The sequence below is a fragment of the Typopeltis vanoorti genome, chromosome 20 (genome assembly GCF_054136105.1).
Source record: "Typopeltis vanoorti isolate ZY-2024b chromosome 20, IOZ_Tvanoo_1.0, whole genome shotgun sequence".
Taxonomy (NCBI): Eukaryota; Metazoa; Arthropoda; class Arachnida; order Uropygi; family Thelyphonidae; genus Typopeltis; species Typopeltis vanoorti.
Window position 1 is genome coordinate 28,920,016 of NC_143568.1, and position 22,091 is coordinate 28,942,106.

A 22,091-nucleotide genomic window follows, 5' to 3' on the forward strand; every position below is an offset into this window, starting at 1 on the left:
TTGAATAATAAAATTTATATTCTGAATATGTTTTATAGTCTTTCAGTTTCATGATTTTACTTTAACTAGGCCGTGAGACATACCTTAATTCTTTTATAAAAAAAAATTAAGGTTCAAAAAAGAAATTTGAGGAACAAATTATACTTTTTCTCATAGATTATTATCGATTAATGCGCCTGTTTTAAAGAACGCGTTAGGCTCACTAATCGAAGGATTGCTGTGTATATATTTTGTCATACTCAAATAAGCACACGTACACCTACACATGTGGATATTTATAAAAATAATATCATTATGAACATTTACATGTAAATGTTTATATATAAAATTTATTAATCAAAACCAATACATTTGTATACATTTATGATTACTCCTAATATCTGTATAGCAAGAAAAATATTACATATTAAATACAAAAATTATGAAAAATTAATCTTTCGGGCTTTTGCTTTGGCAAAATTTTGAATTAATTCATCTATATTGATTGTAGATGCAATTTCATGCTTTATAGATATTATTGCTAGACCAATGAGTCGTTCCTGAGCCATCGTAGAGCAAGTGTAAGTTTTAATTTCGAGAAATTCCTTTTTGAACTTGCTACCGATACTGGCAATGTCAAAAAAATTCTCAGAGCAATAAACACATTTGGAACACTATTTTCTAAATTATTTTTGAAATAATTTAGAAAATTTGTCATGCCCCAACCGGCATGACAAAATTTCATGCCGGTTGGGCGTCGCCTGGTTAAACAAGGTCCCCGTTATTTTCGCCAAAGAACCAGTGTAATCAGCGAAAAGTCAGCTACTGGAATAAATCTGAAAGCAAACCCCAACTCAACATCACCAGAGTTAAAGATTGGTACTATCAACATAATAAGCATGAATGGCAAAGAAATGGAGCTCGCTGAGGAACTAGATAAGTAGCAGATTGACATAATAGGGGTGACTGAAACAAAAAAGACAAAAACTGGTGAGATCTTTCTGAGCAATAAATACAAAATGTTATATTCAGGCAATGACAAGGAAAAGAAGGAGTAGCCATAGCATTCAACACAAAATACGAGGCTCGTCTTCTTGAATGGCAGGCAGTGTCAAGTAGAGTGATGTGGGCAAATATCAGAATGTGGGCCTGGACAATGAGACTTATTTGTGCCTATGGTCCCACAGAAGGCTCTACTAAGGTAGAAGTGGAGGAATTTTTTGAGGCTCTAGAGAAAGCTACTGACACAATGAAAAAGGAAAAGTTTGTCATTGTTGGGGATCTAAATAGCAGAGGAGGAAGTGATTGTCAAACATACAAAAATGTTTTGGGAAAATTTGGAGAAAAGATCAAAGCTAATAATAATGGCAAATACCTGTTGGATTTCTGCTCAGGACATGGACTGGTTATTACTAACACCATGTTCCAACATAAAAATGTACACAAATTCACATGGAGAGAAGGTCAAGGAATAAGATAGTCTCTCATTGACTATGTTATTGTTGATAGTGATGTTTTCTCCCTGTGCAGGACAACAGAGGATTTGAAATCGGAAGTGATCACTATTTAGTTTTGAGCAGCATAAAATTGAATTTCATATTGAAAAGAATGACATGTAAGAAAGTTTTAAAGCGAATAAAAGTTGAGCAGCTCTCAGATGTGAACTGTAGACTAAAATACACAAAGATTATTGAAGAAAAAATGAAAGAGTTTGAGAACAAGAACCAAACTTTGAGATTCAGTGGCAAACCTCGAAGAAAACCATGATTGATTCAGCCAGTGAGGATGAGGTGAGGTTGTCTGCAAGGATAGAAAAATCAGAACTCCATGGTGGACACAGGGAGTTAAAGAGGCAGTGAAGGAAAAGAAGCAAGCATATCAAAAGTTCCTGGCAAATAAGTCAGCTTGTGCTCTTAGAGAATACAGAGACAAATGTAAGAAAGCTAAACACTGTGTAAAACTAGCTAAACAAAAGTCATGGGTGGACTTTGACAAGAACATAGAAAATAAATATCAAGAAGGTGGTAAGATATTCTGGAGGTTGTTGAAGAAGCTTAGAAATAAAGGAAGGAGTGCTGTAAAATGAGTTAGAGATGATAAAGGTGACATGAAAATGGGAGAAAAAGATATCCTTGAAGTATGGCTTCGAAAAATTGCTAAATGAAACAAGCAATGATAGCACAGTGATAAAAAAACACTCAACAGGCATACAGTCAGGAATATATATCCATACTTGAAGTAGAAAAAACCATCAAAGGCTTGAAATGTGGAAAGGCAGCAGGAGTAGATGATATTCGACCAGAAATGCTGAAGTATGGTAGTATAAAAGTCTTACAGTGGCTGCACTTCATAGTTCAGAAGGCCTGGAGAGAGGGGAAAATTCCCAATGATTGGAGTAGAGCTCCAATAGTACCCATATATAAAAAGGGAAATAAAACTGAATGTGAGAATTACAGAGATATTTCCCCTACTGAGTGTTCCAGGCAAGATTTATGCCAGTATACGTGAGAAATGGTTGAGAAGAATTGTGGAAGAAACGCTTGGTGAAGAACAAGCTGGATTCAGGCCAAATAGAGGCTGTCAGGATTAGATCTTCACTGTACAACAATTAGTTGAGAAAGCATGGGAATATAACAGAGATCTGTATTTCAGTTTTGTTGATCTGGAAAAGGCATACGACAAGCTGCCAAGAGAGAGAGAGAAGCTATTCAGTACACTACAGTTATGTGGTGTCAATGGTGCATTATATCAAGCAATACTTAGTCTTTATTTGAGTTGCAAGCCAGCAATTAGAATTGAAGGAAGTACAGGAAGATGGTTTAATGTTAAATCTTGTGTGAGACAAGGATGTACATTATCCCCTCTGTTATTCATTATCTATATGGATCACATTATGAAGGAAAGTGGTATTAAACATAATATCAGAATTGGGGATGTTAATGTTAGCTCTTTGCTTTATGCAGATGGTGTTATACTTCTAAATAAATCCGCTACAAGTTTGCAAGATTTCCTGACTAAATTGAATAACTGTTGTAATAGATATGGTATGAAGATCAGCAATAAAAAGACAATGAAAATAGGTAGAATCGTTGAAAATGTCAACTGTGTTTTGAATGTGGAACAAGTAAAACATTTCAGCTACTTAGGCACGATTTTTAGTGAAGATGGTAAATTAAATATAGAAATAGACAACAGAATAAGCAAAGCTGGTATGGTGGGAAGTCAATTGAATTAATTCATATGGAATAAGAGAGAAATTAGTCGGAACACTAAATTAGCTGTATACATGACAGTGTTCAAACCAGTTTTAACTTGTGGATCTGAGAGCTGATTCAGAAGTAAAACACTTGACCAAAGACTAGAGACCGCAGATATGAGAGTCCTGAAAAAGATTAGAGGCGTGAACAGATGGCATCGATCGCAATATCATATTAAAAATGAGGATATTAGGAAAGAACTTGACATTGTCAGCATCTAGGAATGTGTTAGCAGAGCTAATCTCATGTGGTATGGTCACTTGAACAGAGTGGGCGAGGAAAGATTAGCAAAACAAGTTTTCTCTGCTAGATTGGCAAGAAAACCATCCAGAGAAATACCAAGATATAGGTGGATTGATAAGGTAGAAAGTGCCTTAGATGATAAAAATATAAGATCTGATAATGATGATGGAGTCTTGTCAAGTAACTGACTGCTTTGGAGGAAAATTGTAGATAGGAAGTTAGTAATGAGGTAAATTTTTTATGAAGTACTGTCATATCCTGTACACCCCTTGATGGAACATGTCAGGAATTTGATAATGATGGGGATGAAATTTTCATTAATTGTAGACATGTGCTTGAATTTTTCATCAACAGATATAATTGTAGTATCAATAATTGAAAAATAAAAATTTACCTTACATTTTTGTTCAAAATCTGTTATGAATTCATCCTCTGCTTCATACACAAATTGTTTCTTTTTTTTTTTTCTTTCTAAGTCTGTTTCTTGTTCAAAATTAGGCGTTACACCTAAGACCTCAGTGATTTTTTCCGCATCTGTTTACATCTTTTCAAATTCATCCTCATTTCGGATTTTCATTAAGAAATTCTTTGTATCATTAATACAATTTATGGCACCATTTATATCAAGGATTGTATTCTGAGGTGGTTTACTTGTAAAGTTTATTTCAAAAAGTATATTATACCACATTACTAAGGATGCGATAAATTTGAACTTCCTTAAAGTTTTAGGAAGACTGCGTCTAATTTCATGGTATTTCCACTTAATCCACATAAAGTATAATCTTGAGATATTTCTTGCAGTGCTTCGCAAACATCGGAAAAATTATATCTTAGGGGCTTTAATGAGTCAATTCGACTCTCCCATCGTGTATCACAGATTGGTTTGAGTCTAAAATTACTTGTGTCTTTTGAGTTATACCCATTGACGAGTCGAACCAGAAAAAAATACATATAAAAAATGTACCGCATCAAAAAATGCTGTGGCATCTAAAGTATTAGCAGTGCAATTCACTACTAAATTTAATGAATGTAAACTACAAGGTACATACATTGCTCTTGGGTTGATATTTGAAATTCGTCACTGCACACCTTTTACATCACCTTTCATATTACTGGCATTATCGTATCCTTGACCACGTAAATCTTGTATTGGTAATGAAAATTTGTCTAGAGTTCCTAGTATTTCATTTGATAAAAATTCTCCAGTGGTATTTTTTATTTCTATAAATCCCAAAAAAGTGTTCTTTTATAGAAACCGTGCTATTACTAGTGTCTGCGAATCGAAGTACTATGCTCATTTGTTCCGTGTGACGAATATCGGATGTACAGTGAATAATTATGGAAAAATATTTTGCAGCAACAACAGATTCTAAAATTTAATTTTTTTATCGCATTGGCGAAGATGTTTATTATTTAATTTTGAATATCTTTTCCAAGATAATGCACATATGTATCTTTCATTCTTCGGAGATGTTCAGTCATTATTGGATCAAACTTGGCTGGAAATTCGACACATTTCAAAAAAATTTCCATTTCCATGCGAAAACGATGTCGCATTTGGTCCTCGAAATGTGCTAATGTCTGAACTAAAGCAAAGAGTCATTCTAATACTTGCAACCAATGTTTCTCCTCTTTTCTAATAACTAGCAAGCTCTCTTCATCAATGGTTTTCTTTTCTTTTATTCAAATTCTTTCCACTTATGGTAATGTTCAATGTGTCTTTGACTTTTTTTCATTCGCAGCTAAAATAGAAGCATTTTTCCATTCCCTCAATCCAGAATCAGTAAGGTTAATCTGCCATTGATCAAATAATAAACAGCAGAAGCAAAATGCAGAATCCGTGGATTTTGAATACAATAACCACAAACACGCGTTGTCTCGCCGTTAAATAATCTTAGAGTATAATGAGCCATTGAAAATTTTCTATTATTGTTATCTTTTGGAAAATCCAAATTATGAATCTGTTCAGGTCCATGTTCAACTATTAGTTGATGTAATTGATTGATATTGGAAAATTTTACAGGACACCAAGTTGCTGGATCATTATAATTTAAATTTGTAAAATCAAATCCTTTTATGATTGGATCTGTAGAAAGAACAACCAGCTTCAGAATCAACAATACTCATATGATCTGTAGATTTTTCCTTCGATGTTTTAATCCAATTTTTGGTATCTGTAGAATTCTCCAATTCATTAATCGAAACTATAGATGAATTATCCAACGGATAATCTTGAAGATTTTCTTCTTTTATGCGATTACGATCTTCTCGGCAAAGATATTTTAAAAATGCACCTTCTTGTTTTATCAAACTTTCTTCCTTTTCCGCTTTACATTTGCAATATTGAAAACCCGATTTCTTTTTATCCATTTTCAAAATCCAGTAACTGAAATATTTATAAATAAAAATAAACTTAATTATAAAAAATGTGGACTTTAAACTATTCAGTAATTCACAAATAAATTTTTATACATTTACTTAATGAAGTATTTATCAATTATATATACCTTATAAGTTATAACTATATAACTTATCTATCATACATTTATAATCTAATAATTCAACAATATCGTTTTCTATGACCATAACTGACAAATTTCTCAAATGCATCTGACTTAATGAATTGTGTAAATATTTTTAACGCATTTAAGTACAGAAAATGAGCGTTCACCGCCAGCATTACAAACAGGCAGTGTCCATGGCCGTATTTATACTTTTGGAAACCTGAGGCACAACATCATTATGAGGCCTCAAAAGTAAGCACTTTTTTTTTAGTTTATTGAAAATAAAAGTCAACATTTCCATGATAACTAATTTTAATAACACAATACAACATTGGTATACATATATTTAAAAAAAAAAAAAAAATCAGCTAACGCCTTTTTATTCCCATGTATATAGGGAGTAGGCGAGGCCGTTTTTAGCCCTATCTAACTTTTGGAGACTGAGTGGACAGTTCAATCTCCACTGGTACCCAATCAGAGATAGCTGTTCCAAGGCTATCACTAATTAAGCGGCACACAGTGAAGAGTGATGGCTGAACAAGTGCCGCCAGCAAAATGAATATAACTCATAGGTATTTAGTCTGATATAACTTAGATATTCCGGTTACTGAGCAAACGGCAAGCAACTGTGTTTCTTGCTGTAGGCAACTGAACATAGCTACTACGTATGCCAAGTAATCTAGTTAAGTGTTTTTTTCAGCATGAAGGACTATTGCCCCTTCTAATGGACATGACTGTCAAACTACACTTCTTATCCATGTTCTTTCAGCAGGTGGACCGAATAGTATCCAGGTTTGCTGGACGTGTATATACGTCCAGCAAAGGACGTATATACACGAGTTCCTGTTAGTATTATATAGTTTTATATGTAGCAAAATCTGGCGCTCCGAAGTCTTGGCACCCATAGGTGATTGCCTAGGTTTGCCTAATGATAAAACCGGCCCTGATTATATAAGCCTATATATTATTATTATTTTCCAGAATCATGGTTTTCTGTCACTCCTGAGCGCATTGCTGAGCATATAGCCAAAAAGTGCAGCTGTGACCTAATCGTGGATGCATTTTGTGGAGCTGGTGGAAATACAATTCAGTTTGCTTTTACATGCAAACATGGTAAGTCTTCTCTCATTTCTGATAAGTAAAAATGAGGAAAATCTTTAATACATTGTAGTTTTTGCTTAGTGTTTTTTTTTTTTTTTTTTTTTTTTTTTTTTTTTTTTTTTTTTTTTGCTTCTAAAAGTTTAGTTTAATTACAGAAGAATGGTGCACTACTGTGTGTGTAAAGACATTTCTCTGTAGATTGCAATCCTCATATGTTTGCATTTAAGTGGATATCTAATAATGAGGCATACTATGCGATAGTGAGAATTTGCATTGAGTCAGAAGAGGCTTCACTTAGTTCTTCACGTTCCTTCCAGTTATATATCATTGTCCCTTAAGTTTGAATTCATCTTAGCTTCTTAAAAATTCTTTATTCCTGATGCTTTGGGTAGTAGTGAACATGTAGACCATAACAATGACTGAACTGAGTGACAGTTAAAAATTAATATGATAACATACTGTATCATTCAAAACTGCTGCCTTAATTGAAAATACAGTTGCACTCTGAATTACTGTGCATCATTCATTCTTCATGATACACTGATTTTCCATTCTTTGCATCCCATTTTGAGTAAAATGGCAAGAAAATTTCTTTCAGCACCAGCTACCCCAACTACCAACACACACAAAAAAAATATTATTATTATTATATTGACACCTCCAAGGAGTCCTAAGACTAATCGTGGGAGAAATTGTTTCTGGCTGGAACCAATTCCTTAAACTACCTTGCTGTATTTCTCTTTTATTGATCCTTAAAAATTTATTTTTTTATTTTCGACTGTGCCATTTAGGATCATGTAAAAGAATTGTTTATCTTTCCCTTACATGCAAGAGAAACATTCAGCTAAGCATGAGAAATATCTCTTAAATTAACTCTAATTCAAGCCTCTCCTAATTCTTAATATCAGTCAGTTCGTGGCTGTTACTATTTTCAGGACACACAGGTTCTATATTTTTATGAGACAGTGCATTGGTAAGACAAGATCAGGCATGCTATCGACAAAACAAACATGTTTATTCATTCAAAGACAAATTAAATACAAAAGTTAAATCACATATCAAGTGTTTGGTTCTGACTAATTCAACTAGATAACAATGGAAACAATACAAATCATGTGTCTAATTCTCCACACGATTATATAAGCATTTTCACTTAAGCTTTAAAACAAAGACAATGTATATTCACATAACCTTTCAGCCACGTGGATAGACTTACTTTAACTTAACTCAAGCTATAAACGGAAAGTGGCATAACTTCATCTACATTCAATTTTTTTGCATTACACAACATTAGCAATTTCCTTAGCACTATATACTGCTTATTCACATTCAATCAGATGTACGGCTTTCCGACTTCACTGATACTGTCTATGTTAATAGACAATTGAACCAACATTCGTCGCTTAAATTTCACAATCTAGGAATCTTACATAAAGTATCTTACTTACTATCTTGTTAGCTTATTACATATAGTCCTAGATCCTAAGGTATATGGGTACGTTCCACTTCTGAAAATTTTCCGATTGGGCTCTAGGTTACGGCAGCAATACTACAGCACACATGTAGATCATTGAAGAATCATACAGTAGGACATCTCGAAAGGACCGTCTCAGCTGCTGTCTGACTTCTCATCTTCGTCGGAACTCTTGATCGCGGAATGCAACTCTCCTCGTCCTCTTGGCACTCGAGGATGGCGCTTCTTCAAATTAGGTCCCCCGGATTTACTGGAGGGTTTTCTCTGCCACCCACGCTGTCGCTGGGTTTTGGCAGGAAAACTCGTAATCCGGTGACCTTCACTATTTTCGCTTGCCTTAGGTCTATTTGTCTAATCCTGTCTGAGCTTCTTTTGTTTTGTTACAATTTTACTGATCTTATTTAAACATTTCTAATAATTTGTTATCAGATTTAATACAGCAAAGTGAGTTATTACATTAATTTAATTACAAGTATTTTATGTAAAATTTAATTCAGGAAGCTGTGGCTTATTTGCAATCTTAGTTCTAGAATTCTCTTGTCCCAGTATTTATAAGATGTGATTTTTTTTTAATTGATTTGTGAATAAAAATCATTACTCCTGCGTTTGCTCTTCCTTTCTTTTTGACTCTACTGTGGATATAGATGTAATTATTTGTTTCATCTGAACCTTTTTGTTTTTTCTTTCTTTCTGTTATTAATGCTAATTTGATATTTCTTTCTATTAGGGTTTTGTCTAGATCTTGATATTTGTGCTGGATACTTTTAACATTCCAAGTAGCAACATTCCAGATATTCTTGTTTATTTTCATTCTTTTTCCTTTCCTTATCCTGATCATATCTGCTAGCCTGTCTGAGTCACTTTCCGGTTGTCAATCCAGTTACTTCTTTTTCTGAGACATTGGAGTAAGAAAATATTCAGCTGGGTTGGATATCACCCATCCATAGCCTAGTTTGGTGGTGGAGCTGCCATCTTAGGGCCTCAAAAATTACCCTAAGTCTCCCTTCTCTCGTTTGTACCTGACCAAGCTTCCCACTATGGTTCCCAGGGCTCACCATGCATAGTGTAATTAGAGCTGAGATGAACAGTAGATGATGTAAAACTTGCAGAACAGAAGTGTAATATTTGTGGACCTAATACCACACAGGGAGTGTCAAAAATCTGGTCCAAGCAAGGCTATAACAGTCCCCCCCCCCCAAGCTGATATACTTAGATTATTCTGGATATGAAACATGGATGGTGCTACTTTATGCCTCTAATAAGTAAAGCACTACTTTGCTAAACTAGGCAGTAAAAGTCAAATTCATTACCACCAAAAGGTCCAGTTGGCATGGAAGTAAATATGCTTATAAAATAACAATACTCACCTTGCCAGAGCTCTGTGAAAACAGGCCATACTACAGAAAAATGTTGTCACTTCCCACTTACAGAAGGCTATAAATGTACCTTTGCACAATTGAGTGGGCTAAATGTTTTTTATTTATTTTTACAATATCAGGAAATTAATTGCAGCTGTTAATTTAATATTAGCATGTGTAGTTATGCACTTTTGCATAAATGAGATATCCAACAACATACATGTTATATTAGCAGGATTATTATGCTTGGAGTAAATGATGTGGCTAGAGATCTTGTGACTATGGTGGACAGGAATTTGAAGTTCAAGGGTCGAATAGTAAAAATTATGAATACAATCCTGAGGGATAATTGCGATATTGAAATGAACATCGATATGGAAGTAATTTTTCTTCTTTACAAGGCCTTGATACAACTGCACCTGACTACTTTGTGCATGTTTGGTTTCCTGGGTTCAGAGAGGATAAAGAAGTTGTGGAAAGAGTGCAAAGAATTACAAAGATGATATCTTGTTTTATGGAATGTAGATTATGAGAATAGATTGAGAGTATCTGGTTTTCAGACAATGATAGACAGGAGAAAGAGTGGGTGATGTGATAGAGATGTATAAACTTTTCAGAGGCTATTATGAATATCGGTTGATAACATTTTTCATTGTATGGAATGTGTACAGGGGACAAGGAGTCATCCTTGTCTCTCTGGCTTAAGTTTGCAGTTAAGAAAGGAGTGAGAGGTGAGAGTTAGATTTTTCTCTCACAGAACTATGAGAGAGTGGAACAGTTTGTCTGTTGAAGTACTGCATGCCCTTCCCTTGATGGGTCCTTTACTCCCTGGAGATCTAAAAGTCTAATTAACATCATCATCAAATTCCTGATATGTACCTTCAGAGGGTGTACAGGATAATTATGGTAGTACTATACGAAAAATTTACACTATTACCAACTTCTGCTCAACAATTTTTCTCCAAATTAATCTTTTATCTGTCAAGATTCCAATATTATCAGATCTTATATTTCTGTCTTTTAAGGCACTTTTTATTGTATCAATCTATGTACATCTCGGTCTTCCTCAGGGGTTTTTTCCTTGCCAACCTAGCAAAGAACACTTGTTTTGCTAATCTTTCCTCTCCCATTCTGTTTAAGATAGATACCACCACCTGAGATTAGCTCTACTAACACATTCCTGAATGCTAACAATGGCAAGTTCTTTCTTAATATCCTCATTTTTTAATGTGGTACTACCATTGATGCCATCTGTTCACTCCACTAATTTTTCTCAAACTCTCATATCAGAAATCTCCATCCAGTCTTTGATCATTTTTAGTTTATTTCTGAGTGTTTTATTTCTAACCTAGCTCTTACATTCATAAGTTAAAATTGGTTAATTGGTTTGAACACCATCTTGTGTACAGCTAATTTAATATTTTGACTTATTTCTTTCTTATTCCATATGAATTTATTCAGCAGACTTCCTACCTTGCCAGCTTTACTAATTCTGTTGTCTATTTCCATATTTAATTTACCATCTTCACTAAAAATTGTTCCTAAATAGCCGAAATGTTGTACTTGTTCTATAGGTCACCATTCATGATACAGTTGATGTTTTCAATGTTTGTGCCTATTTTCATTGTCTTTTTCTTGTTAGTGCTGATTTTCATACTGAATTTATGACAACAGTTATTCGGTTTATCCACAGAATCTTGAAGACTTTTTACTGGATTTATTCGGAAGTATAACATCATCTACATAAAGTAAGGAGCTAAGATTAACATTACCAATTTTGATATCAGATTGAATACAATTTTCTTTCATAATGCCATCCATATAGATAATGAATAAGATTGGAAATAATGTGCACCTTTTTTGCACACCTGATTTTACTTCAAGCCATCTTTCTGTACCTCCTTCAAGTAGAGCTTCCCTACCACACTCAGTAGGGAAATACCTCTGTAATTGCATTCAGTTTTATTTCCCTTTTTATAGATGAGTACTATGAGAGCTCTGCTCCAATCATCTGGAATTTGACCCTCAGACCAGGCCTTCTGAATTATACAATGCAGCCCCTGTAAGACTTTTGTACTACCTCTGTATTTGAGCATTTTTTGGCTGAATTTCATCTACTCTAGCAGCCTTTCCTCAGGATTTTAATGATGTTTTCTACTTCAAGTATGAATATGTATTCCTGACTGCATTCTTGTGAGAGTTTGCTACCATCATGCTGACACTGCTTGTTTTATTTAGCAGTCTTTCAAAGTAATTACTCCAGACATCTATCTATCATAGAATATCTTTTTATTCTGTTTTCATGTCACCTTTATCATGTTGGATTCCTTTTAGAGTACTTTTTTCCTCCATTTCTAAGCCTTTTCAACATCCTTCAGAATATTTTGCCACCTTCCTGATATTTATATGTTCTTACCAAAGTCTTCCCATAACTTTTGTTTAGCTAGTTTTACATAGTGCTTTTATTTCCTTTTACTCTGTATTCTCTAAGAGTACAAGCTCTCTTACTTGTCAGGAACTTTAGATATACTTTCTTTTTTTCCTTCGCTGCCTCTTTAATTTCCTGAGTCTACCATGGAGTTCTGATTTTTCTATTCTTACAATCTCACCAAATGAAGCAGTGTTTTCTTCAGGAATTGCCATTGAATCTCCAAGTTGTGATTCTTGTTTTCAAATTCTTTTTTTTTTTTTCAATGTTGTTTGTGTATTTCCTACAGTCTACAGTTCACCTCTGAAAGCTGCTCAACTAAGGTTGAGCAGCTTTCAGAGTTTGTTTTAAAATTTTCTTACCTGCTCTCCTTTTCCATATGAAATTCAATTTTATCCTGCTCAAAACTAAATGGTGATCACTTCCTATTTCAAATCATCTATATACTCTTGTGTTCGCAATCAGTGAGAAAACATTGCTATCAACTATAACATCGTGAATTAGACTTTTCTTATTTTCTAGTCTCTCTCTCTATGTTAATTCGTATGCATTTTTATGTTGGAACATGATGTTAGTAATATCTAATCCATGTCCTGAACAGAAATCCAGCAGGCATTTACCATTATTATTAGCTTTTGCACTTTTCTCCAAATCTTCCCAAACATATTTGTATATGTGTGATAATCATTTATGTTCTACTGTTTAGATCACCAACAAGGACTACATTTTTCTTTTTCATTGAGTCAGCTTCCTTCTCTAATTTCTCAAAAAATTCCTCCATATTTTCCTTGGTGAAACCTTCTGTGGGATCATAAACTCAAATAAGTCTCATTGTCCAGTTTTCCATTTTGATATTTGCTCACATCACTCTACTTGATATTGCTTGCCATTCAAGATTATCCTCATATTTAGTGTTGAATACTATGGCCGTTCCCTCTTTTCCCTGATGTTATTGCCAAAATATAACATTTTGTTTTTATCACTTTGAAAGATCTTGCCTGTTTTTTGTCTTGTTTGTTTCACTCACATCTATTATGCCGATCTGGTACTTATTCAATTCTTCTGCTAGTTCCATTTCTTTTATGTTGATGTCTCTTATGTTAAGAGCAATCGATGAAAATGGTATTCAATATGATATCAAAATTGATATTACCGATCTTGAACTCAGGTGATGTTGAGTTGGGATTTGTTTGAATAGCTGACTCTTTGCTGTTCACACTGATTCCCTGGCAAAAACACGGGCCTTGTTTACCCTGATGATGCTCCAGCTGGTATGAAATTCTGTCATGTTTTTCCATCATTTGACATTGTGGTTTAAGCCAATAAGAATACAATTTGGTAGGCTAAATCCCAAATTGCCAGCCCATCCTCATTCTTTCAGTATCCAGGTAGATACCTAACATGGTGCACCACGAGAAGGTGGTGATTGGATATTAGATCAGAACCCCAATACGGAGAATCTAATGATTCTCCGCATTCCTTAGACGGTAGAGGTCTCCTCTCAATTATACTACTTTGACCCTTAAGCACCCCCTAAAGGTCTAATAATAATAATATTTTACATAGCAAAATCAACACTCACTACAGCAAACATCATTATAATAAACTTGCTTGCAAAAGCAAACCTTCCAGAAGTCACAGCCAAATCTCACCAGGGACAATGATTAGAAGAATTTATTTTAGTCTGTAAAATCTAATGTATAAAGTCAGTTAACACAAAGTACATAATGTGTTCACTTGCTTAAGTGTGGAAGGACACAAGGAGTATGTATTATTAATGTGATAATGTTATGATAAATGTTGGTAGTAAAACATTTTCTCTTAGATACTCATGAACAGTAAAACTTTTAGTGTAATTGTAATGTAGTTTTTCACTAAATCTCCTACCAGTATTAGTTTAATTTCATTTACCAGGTTATCTGATAATATAACTAATGTGTTTTGTGATTTTTTTTTTTTTCTTCACTCACAAGCTAAAATGTATAATGAAGGACGTTTACATGTTCTATATATTTCAGTGATTGCTATTGACATCGATCCTGAAAAGGTGGCTTTGGCTAAGAATAATGCTAAGGTTTATGGAGTAGATGATAAAATTGAATTCATAGTGGCTGACTATTTTACCATAGCACCTTCTTTAAAAGCTGATGTCGTGTTCCTTAGTCCTCCATGGGGTGGTCCAGAGTATTTAGCTGAAGAAGTATTTGATCTTCACCAGATGACTCTCAATGGATATCCTTTAAAATATTTTGTATAGTGAAATTGAAGATTTTAATGTTGATCTATTCTAGATTGTAATGTACATTAACTCCCACTTTAATTCTAACGAAGTATCAACTTTGAATTAAATTATTTTGAACTATATGATTATTTCTACAACATTACAGTTACGCATGTAGAAGAGAATCAGTGCTTATGCATTTTTGAAAATTATGGAGACAACTACCGTGTTTGAATAAAAACTTGAGTTTAATATAACTAAAATCTACATTTGACGTTTTGACCTTTATGTCAAGGTCATCTTCTGGAGCATAAAACTATACACAGGAAACAAGCTACACTACAATCAAATGGGTTTGTTAAAGATACTGACCAACTGCTACAACAATTGTTGGCCTGACCTCTGGTGAGGAAAAAAAAATTATACATCAACACTAAAGTCCTATTATTAGTGTTATCTGTTGGTTGTAAAAATACATTGGGTGCAACACCAAGTATCTATCTATATACATATATTAACATCATGATTATACTTGTACATTCTGCCCAGTTGGTATGGAATGGTTTCTAATACTAGCTGAAGATTGGCTAGAGTCCTGACTTATGCTGGATCTTATATATTAGGTAGGCTGAATGTGTGCCATCCAGATCCGTGGAATTTTCATGCCATCTTTGTTGTTGATATTTGGGTGGTTTATCAGGATTTTGCAGGCTTCCTTAAATTTCCTTTCAAACCAGGTTTTTTGTGTGGTGTAAAGAGTGGGTGCTTTTCCAGTTGATTTAGTGTAAGGTGTTGAGCGCGTGGTCTGGGAGGCCTACTTCACCATAATGGTTATATTTAATGTGTCTAATGTGTTCTTTCTTGCGTATAGGGATTGCCGTCCTGTTTCGCTAATGTACGGTAAGTTACAGGATGCAATAGACTCCAGGATGAGCTAATGGGAGGAGTTGAATATGGTTTTAAGTTTAGTGGGTGGTTTAAAGGTGGCATTGAGGTTATAAAGTTGTAGGATTCTGTTGATTTTTTCTGATAACCCTTTAATGCATGGGATGGCTATGGTTTTACTGTAATCTAGATTCGTTTTTGTTGTTGTTTTATGGAGTATTTTATTAATAGTATTTTTGTTATAGCCATTATTTCTGAATATGTCGCTGATGATTTTTAGTTCTTGTTTCAGGGCTTGCTGGTTAGAGCAGATTGTTGCTCTGTTTTTAAGTGTGTTAATGACTCCATATTTTTGTGATGGGTGGTGGTATGAATTAGCATGTATGTATTGGCCAGTGTGTGACTAGTGTGTCTGGAAACGGGAGCAAATTTTGATTTTCGATTTCGATGGTAAATTGTATGCGTTCGTGTTGTTTGTTCAGGTGGCTAAGGAATGTGTTTAGCATTCGCAATCTGGCTGCACTGGCGACAAACGCTAAACACATTCCTTAGCCACCTGAAAAAACACGAATGCATGCAATTTACCATCGAAAATCAAAATTCGCTCCTGTTTCTAGACACACTAGTCACACGTCTTCCTTCAGGCAGTCTATCCTTCACGGTCTACCGAAAACTGACATACACTGGCCAATACATACATGCTAATTCATACCACCACCCATCACAAAAATATGGAGTCATTAACACCCTTAAAAACAGAGCTACAACAATCTGCTCTAACCAGCAAGCCCTGAAACAAGAACTAAAAATCATCAGCGACACATTCATAAATAATGGCTATAACAAAAATACTATTAATAAAATACTCCATAAAACAACAACAAAAACGAATCTAGATTACAGTAAAACCATAGCCATCCCATACATTAAAGGGTTATCAGAAAAAATCAACAGAATCCTACAACATTATAACCTCAGTGCCACCTTTAAATCACCCACTAAACTTAAAACCATATTCAACTCCTCCCATTAGCTCATCCTGGAGTCTATTGCATCCTGTAACTTACTGTACATTGGTGAAACAGGATGGACAATCCCTATACGCAAGAAAGAACACATTAAATATAACCATTATGGTGAAGCAGGCCTCTCAGACCACGCGCTCAAATACCTTACACCAAATCAACTGGAAAAGCACCCACTCTTTACACCACACAAAAACCTGGTTTGAAAGGAAATTTAAGAAAGCCTGCAAAATCCTGATAAACCACCCAAATATCAACAACAAAGATGGCATGAAAATTCCAAGGATCTGGATGGCACACATTCAGCCTACCTAATATATAAGATCCAGCATAAGTCAGGACTCTAGCCAATCTTCAGCTAGAAACCATTCCATACCAACTGGGCAGAATGTATAGTATAATCATGATGTTAATATATGTATTTTTACAACCAACTAATAATAGGACTCTAGTGTTGATGTATAATTTTTTTTTTTCTCACCAGAGGTCAGGCCAACAATTGTTGTAGTGGTTGGTCAGTATCTTTAACAAACCAGTTTGATTGTAGTGTAGCTTGTTTTCCTGTGTATAGTTTTATGCTCCAGAAGATGACCTTGACATAAAGGTCAAAACGTCGAATGTAGATTTTAGTTATATTAAACTCAAGTTTTTATTCAAATACGGTAGTTGTCTCCGTAATTTTTAAAAATGCATTCGGATCACCGTGTAAACTTAAAAGAAAGGAATCAGTGCTTACTTTAGAAAAGAAGTATACGTTCTGCATAGTGAAGAGAACCATTATAAGGAACAGCAATGAGAACTTGCTCTGGTCTTACACTCCAAGGAATTTTGTCTGTAAATTGCGTGTGGTCTCTTGCTGAGTTGCCGTTATGTGGAATGAGTTTCATGGAGAAGAATCCTGATACTACTTTATGAAATTAGCTAATTCACCTTCAAGTGAAAAAGTCCAAATAAATATTCCTCTCATCATGATGAGAATCAAGCTCAGGTCCTTTCCATTTATAGGGTGCGATGTCCAGTCATTCTTCCATTTGCACTAAGAAGGTGCTTAATGGAGAAGTTAATCTATCACTGGATTGCTATTTGAGCATTTTTGCTTGTACTATACTATAAGAAGAATAAAAACTTCTAAAGGGACATGAGTGACCTGTCTTCCCTATATTTATTTCACTCATGTTATATAACATGCATTCATATTAAACAGATCTGATCTGGTATGAACATAATCAAAAAAAGTTTATTCTGCCAGTTTCCTGCACTTTGTCATGGTCATCAAAAATCTAGTTATAAAAAAAAAATCAGCTAACGCCTTTTTTATTCCCGTATACGGGAATCTCCACTGGTACCAATCAGAGATAGATGACCCAAGGCTATCACTAATTAAGCGGTACTCAGTGAAGAGAGACGGCTCAAATGTGCCGCCATCTCGTGGTCCCTAACCCTAATACAATATATTTAATGTCTGAAAATAATGTGGGTTCTACGGTCGATTTTGTTGAGTTTACAGGACGAAAAACCCGAGTTTCCGGGAGGAAAAACCTGTTTGCCCGTGCCAGAGATCAACTAACTCGGGAACCGGTTGAAAAAAGGCTTAGAAAAAGTTCCTCTAGTCACCGACTAGACTCGAAACCAAGTCTTCCTTCGTGCAGCCAAGCGCCGTGGTTGGCAAACGCCACATCCACTGAGCTACACAAAAAACATATTTCAAAAAACATATTGAAAACCTCATCATCAATTTTTCCTGCCATGTGCCCTCAATGGGTGTTAAGAGCAAAATGATTCTTAAAACCAGAACTGTTGCTAATATAATCATTTAAAATGATAGTTAATATCATGTTGGTATGTCATGTACATGCTTCATTGTACATCTGCTTTTAGAATTGGATGAGGTTGATTGGGATCTTAGCATTGCGGAAATTTTTTTCATAGGTGAAGGCTACTTTGAGGTCATAATTTCAACAGCCCAGCTATTTCACCTGTGATATTCTTTATAGTAAAGTAACTTTGTTCTTGTATGTTATGTTTTCTTGCATATTTGTGGAATTATCAGGAGATTTGATATTCTCTTGTTGTTTTTAACATGTAGTTATGCTGTCACCAGGTCAATGCATTACTTGATGCAAGGGATAAGTTATTTCAGGCTGGTGATGTGTAAGATATGCTCTCCCCTATTCAAGTCAGTCTGTTTCCACCAGAGGAATTCTGGCTTTATCAAGTATTTCCACTGTAAAAAGATATCTTCCTAAATGACCTTTCATTGCCTGTGAAATACCGCCACCTTGCTTATTGGAAACCAAAGTATCTGTTGCCATGTTTGGTTCCCAGAGCAGGGTTTCTGTTTTCTTCCGTCCTCCCCCACAATCTTTCAACATGTAGTGTGATTGAGATACAGGATATGCCAAACATATCCAGTATCTCCCCCCCCCCCCAAACACATACACCACCATTTTCAAGGGTACAGCAGTTCAGATAGTGTATGGAATCAAACCTGATAGTAATGCATTTAGAAGTTTTCCTGATCAATGGGCATATGATTTTGCTGCCATGTTGTGCCTGGATGGAGGCTGTCTAATGGAATGCAAAAGATGCTATTCAGGCCACATTATGACACAGAGACAGGATGTTCTCTATATGGGCCAATATTCCTAAGAGTAAATTTCTCTCGTTACTGTATGTTCTCTTGCTTGTTTTCTCTTCATCTTTGTAATACTAGCATTAAAGTAAACCTAAATAAATGTTGCACAGTTAATTAAATAACAGACCTCCCCAAAAATATTTTTAAAAATCTTTTCCACTTCACCAACATCTCTAGTATAAACACCAACCTGAATGATGTGCATCATCACCTGTAAACATCTGAATCTGATCCATTTTGACTGAACCCTGAATTTCTGACACAGTAACAACAGCTGATCTAAACTGTCCATACTACATCCTGTATGATTCCTTCTGCAACAAGGATAGTAGTTGTGTTTTTTTGTGATCTAATCATTCCTTGCCAGAGAATGCCTAATTTTGAATCTCCCCTTTTTTGACTTTCTGTTGCATAATTTTTTCCTCCTTCATTATCTCTCATTCATCTACTGTCCCTTCAATTCTGAAAAACATACTGACCTCTTTAACTTCTTATCCATGAATCTTGATTTCATACAATCCTGATTAACAGAGTCGTCTTCCTTGGTGACTTTAATGTTCACAATTCTAACTGGCTTCCTTTTTCCACTGATGAAGCTGACAGAGAAGCAGAGTTATTTGCACTAAGTAACAATTTAAAACAAATCATTTGTCTCCTCATCAGAATCTCTGACAATTCTCTTTGCTGACCCAACACTATAGGGGTTTTCTTAACCATTCTCTTTCCATGTATCCTGTTGAGGAACTGCTCTTCTTGGTAATTCAGATCACAATCTCATCCTTGCATCTATGACCTCTTTTGAATGATTGAAGGGAAACAATAACAGAAACAGTAGTCTGACCTTTCCATGGACACACTGCTGTCTTCAGATCCAGATCTTGTTGTGGAAATTATCCATATTGCAGTGGAGTTTTGTTTCTCACTCTGTTCAAAATTCTCACCCTATATCCTAGCCATGGTTTACTGAAAAGAGTACATTGTTGATCTAAGTAAAGAAAATAGTTTCACCTAAGCAGTTTCAAACAGAAACTCAGCTTCATCCACAGCCTATTCCAAAATTTGCAATACTTGCAAAACCATCATTAAAAAGGCTAAGTCTGACTCTGACAGTGCTAAATGTGGAAAATATGTAACCTGTGCCTTCTGATACCTCACAAAAGCTTATTTAGCTTAACTTTTGTTCACTTCTGTGCTTCAACCTCTTTCTTAGCCAGATGGCAGCAATGCAACATCATCTAAAAATAAAACTGACCATCCATCATTCAGCTCCCACATAAATGGTGATTTACCTGGAGCATTGTTTTGCGTGCCTCCTGTAGCCGTCAGAAGAATCTATATAACCATTTCTAAAAAAAATGATGATAAGTGATCCAAGTATTGACCTATTGCTCTCACCTCAGTGTTGTCCAGAGTAATGGAGAAAGTCTTCAACAATCATCTTTGATATATGAAGGACTGTCAACTAATCAGTAACCACCGTTGTGCATTTTGCCATTCAAGATCTACATCAGATCTGCCTTACATCACTTACCTCTGGACACATGCCATAGAAAAGTTCGGAGAAATTTGCTCTTACACTTGACATTTCAGACATTTGATAAGGTTTGGCATTGAGGGCTTCTCAGCAAATTGCCATTTTATGGTCTACCTTCCTCTGTAATTGGATTGCCACTTTTCTCTCAGGTCATTCTTGTAATTGGATTGCCACTTTTCTCTCAGAGAAGACATTTCATTACACGAAATAATGAAATGTCTTCTCTCTTCAGATATTCCTGTTTTATTTCACTCACCCTCTTCCATATAAATACGATGGGCCCACTGACCTCCACACCATTCTTCATTGAGATAACAACCTAGTCACTTTCAGTGTTTCTAAAATAGTTTTGCCTGTTTTTTAACAAGACAGATCTTTGTTCTCCACTTACCTTTGCTAATGCTCAACTTAAGGGATCTAGAGTCAAGACTCTAGATCCCTCTTAGACTGACTCACTCTGACATAATCACATCACTTCTGTAGCATCACCAACTTCAAGAGAAAAAAGGATATCAAGTATTCTTGAAGCTGAAGATGCTGCAGAAGTGATGTGATTATGCCAGGAAAGACTGGTAGTAAGAGTCAACCTAAGACAGAGAAAGAGAGACCTGCAATCTTGACTGTTACATTGAGCATCATCAAAGTTAAGTGGAGAACTAAAATCTTTTTGTAAAAAAACAGGCAAAACTTAGGCATAATGCAACTAAGATCTCTAAAAATTCTTAATGCATATCAGAAGAGGGTAGTTTGGCTAATTGAGGACTCTTTTCTCTCACTGACTCCTTCAGCCACTATCTCAAAAATGATCAGTTCTCACATTCTGTCTCTACTACAGATAATGGGCATTGTTAAACAGAACTAGCATTCATTATACCCAAGATCCTTTTACAGTTGAGTTGCAGACTTAACTACTGAACCTGCTACTCCAAGTCGTTTTTTATTCCATCTGCCTCAGTTCTGTGGAATGGTCTTCCCCACGAAGCATTCTCCCAAGGACTACAATCTCCACCTCTTTAAGCAAAATATCAGCAATTACTTTCTCTTGACCCCACACATAGCAGTTACATGCTATATATAGCCTTGCATTCTCTTGTGTAGGAGTAATGTGCAACTGATCGGCAAATTCCTGATGTGTAACCTTGATGAACACAATGATATGATTATATTAATACCTTTCATGCTAACCATTCCTGTCCCCTTTTGTTAATCTGTTTAAGTGACATGCTACCTTAGAATATCTCTGCTGACACACATTCTTGACTGTCAGCAATATCAAGTTCCTTCTTAACATCATTTTTAATATGATTTTGTCATTGATGCTATCTATTTACTTCTATAATTTTTCTCTGAACAACCATATCTGTGGTCTGCAATCTTAGATAAGCTGTTTTATTACTAACACAACTCTCAGATCCTTAAGTTAAAAAATTGTCTTGAACACTCTTGC

At 35.1% G+C, this 22,091-nt stretch overlaps 1 protein-coding gene across 1 annotated transcript in view; it reads left to right on the plus strand.

The window, feature by feature from the left end:
• The window catches only part of LOC150095305 (uncharacterized), a 186,348-nt gene that overhangs the window by 156,183 nt on the left and 8,074 nt on the right, over window positions 1-22,091 (plus strand). Inside the window, exons 8-9 of the mRNA XM_090409996.1 lie at window positions 6,965-7,096; window positions 14,363-14,576. Coding sequence (XP_090266122.1) covers window positions 6,965-7,096; window positions 14,363-14,576 — 346 coding nt within the window. The remainder of the gene's footprint in view (window positions 1-6,964; window positions 7,097-14,362; window positions 14,577-22,091) is intronic.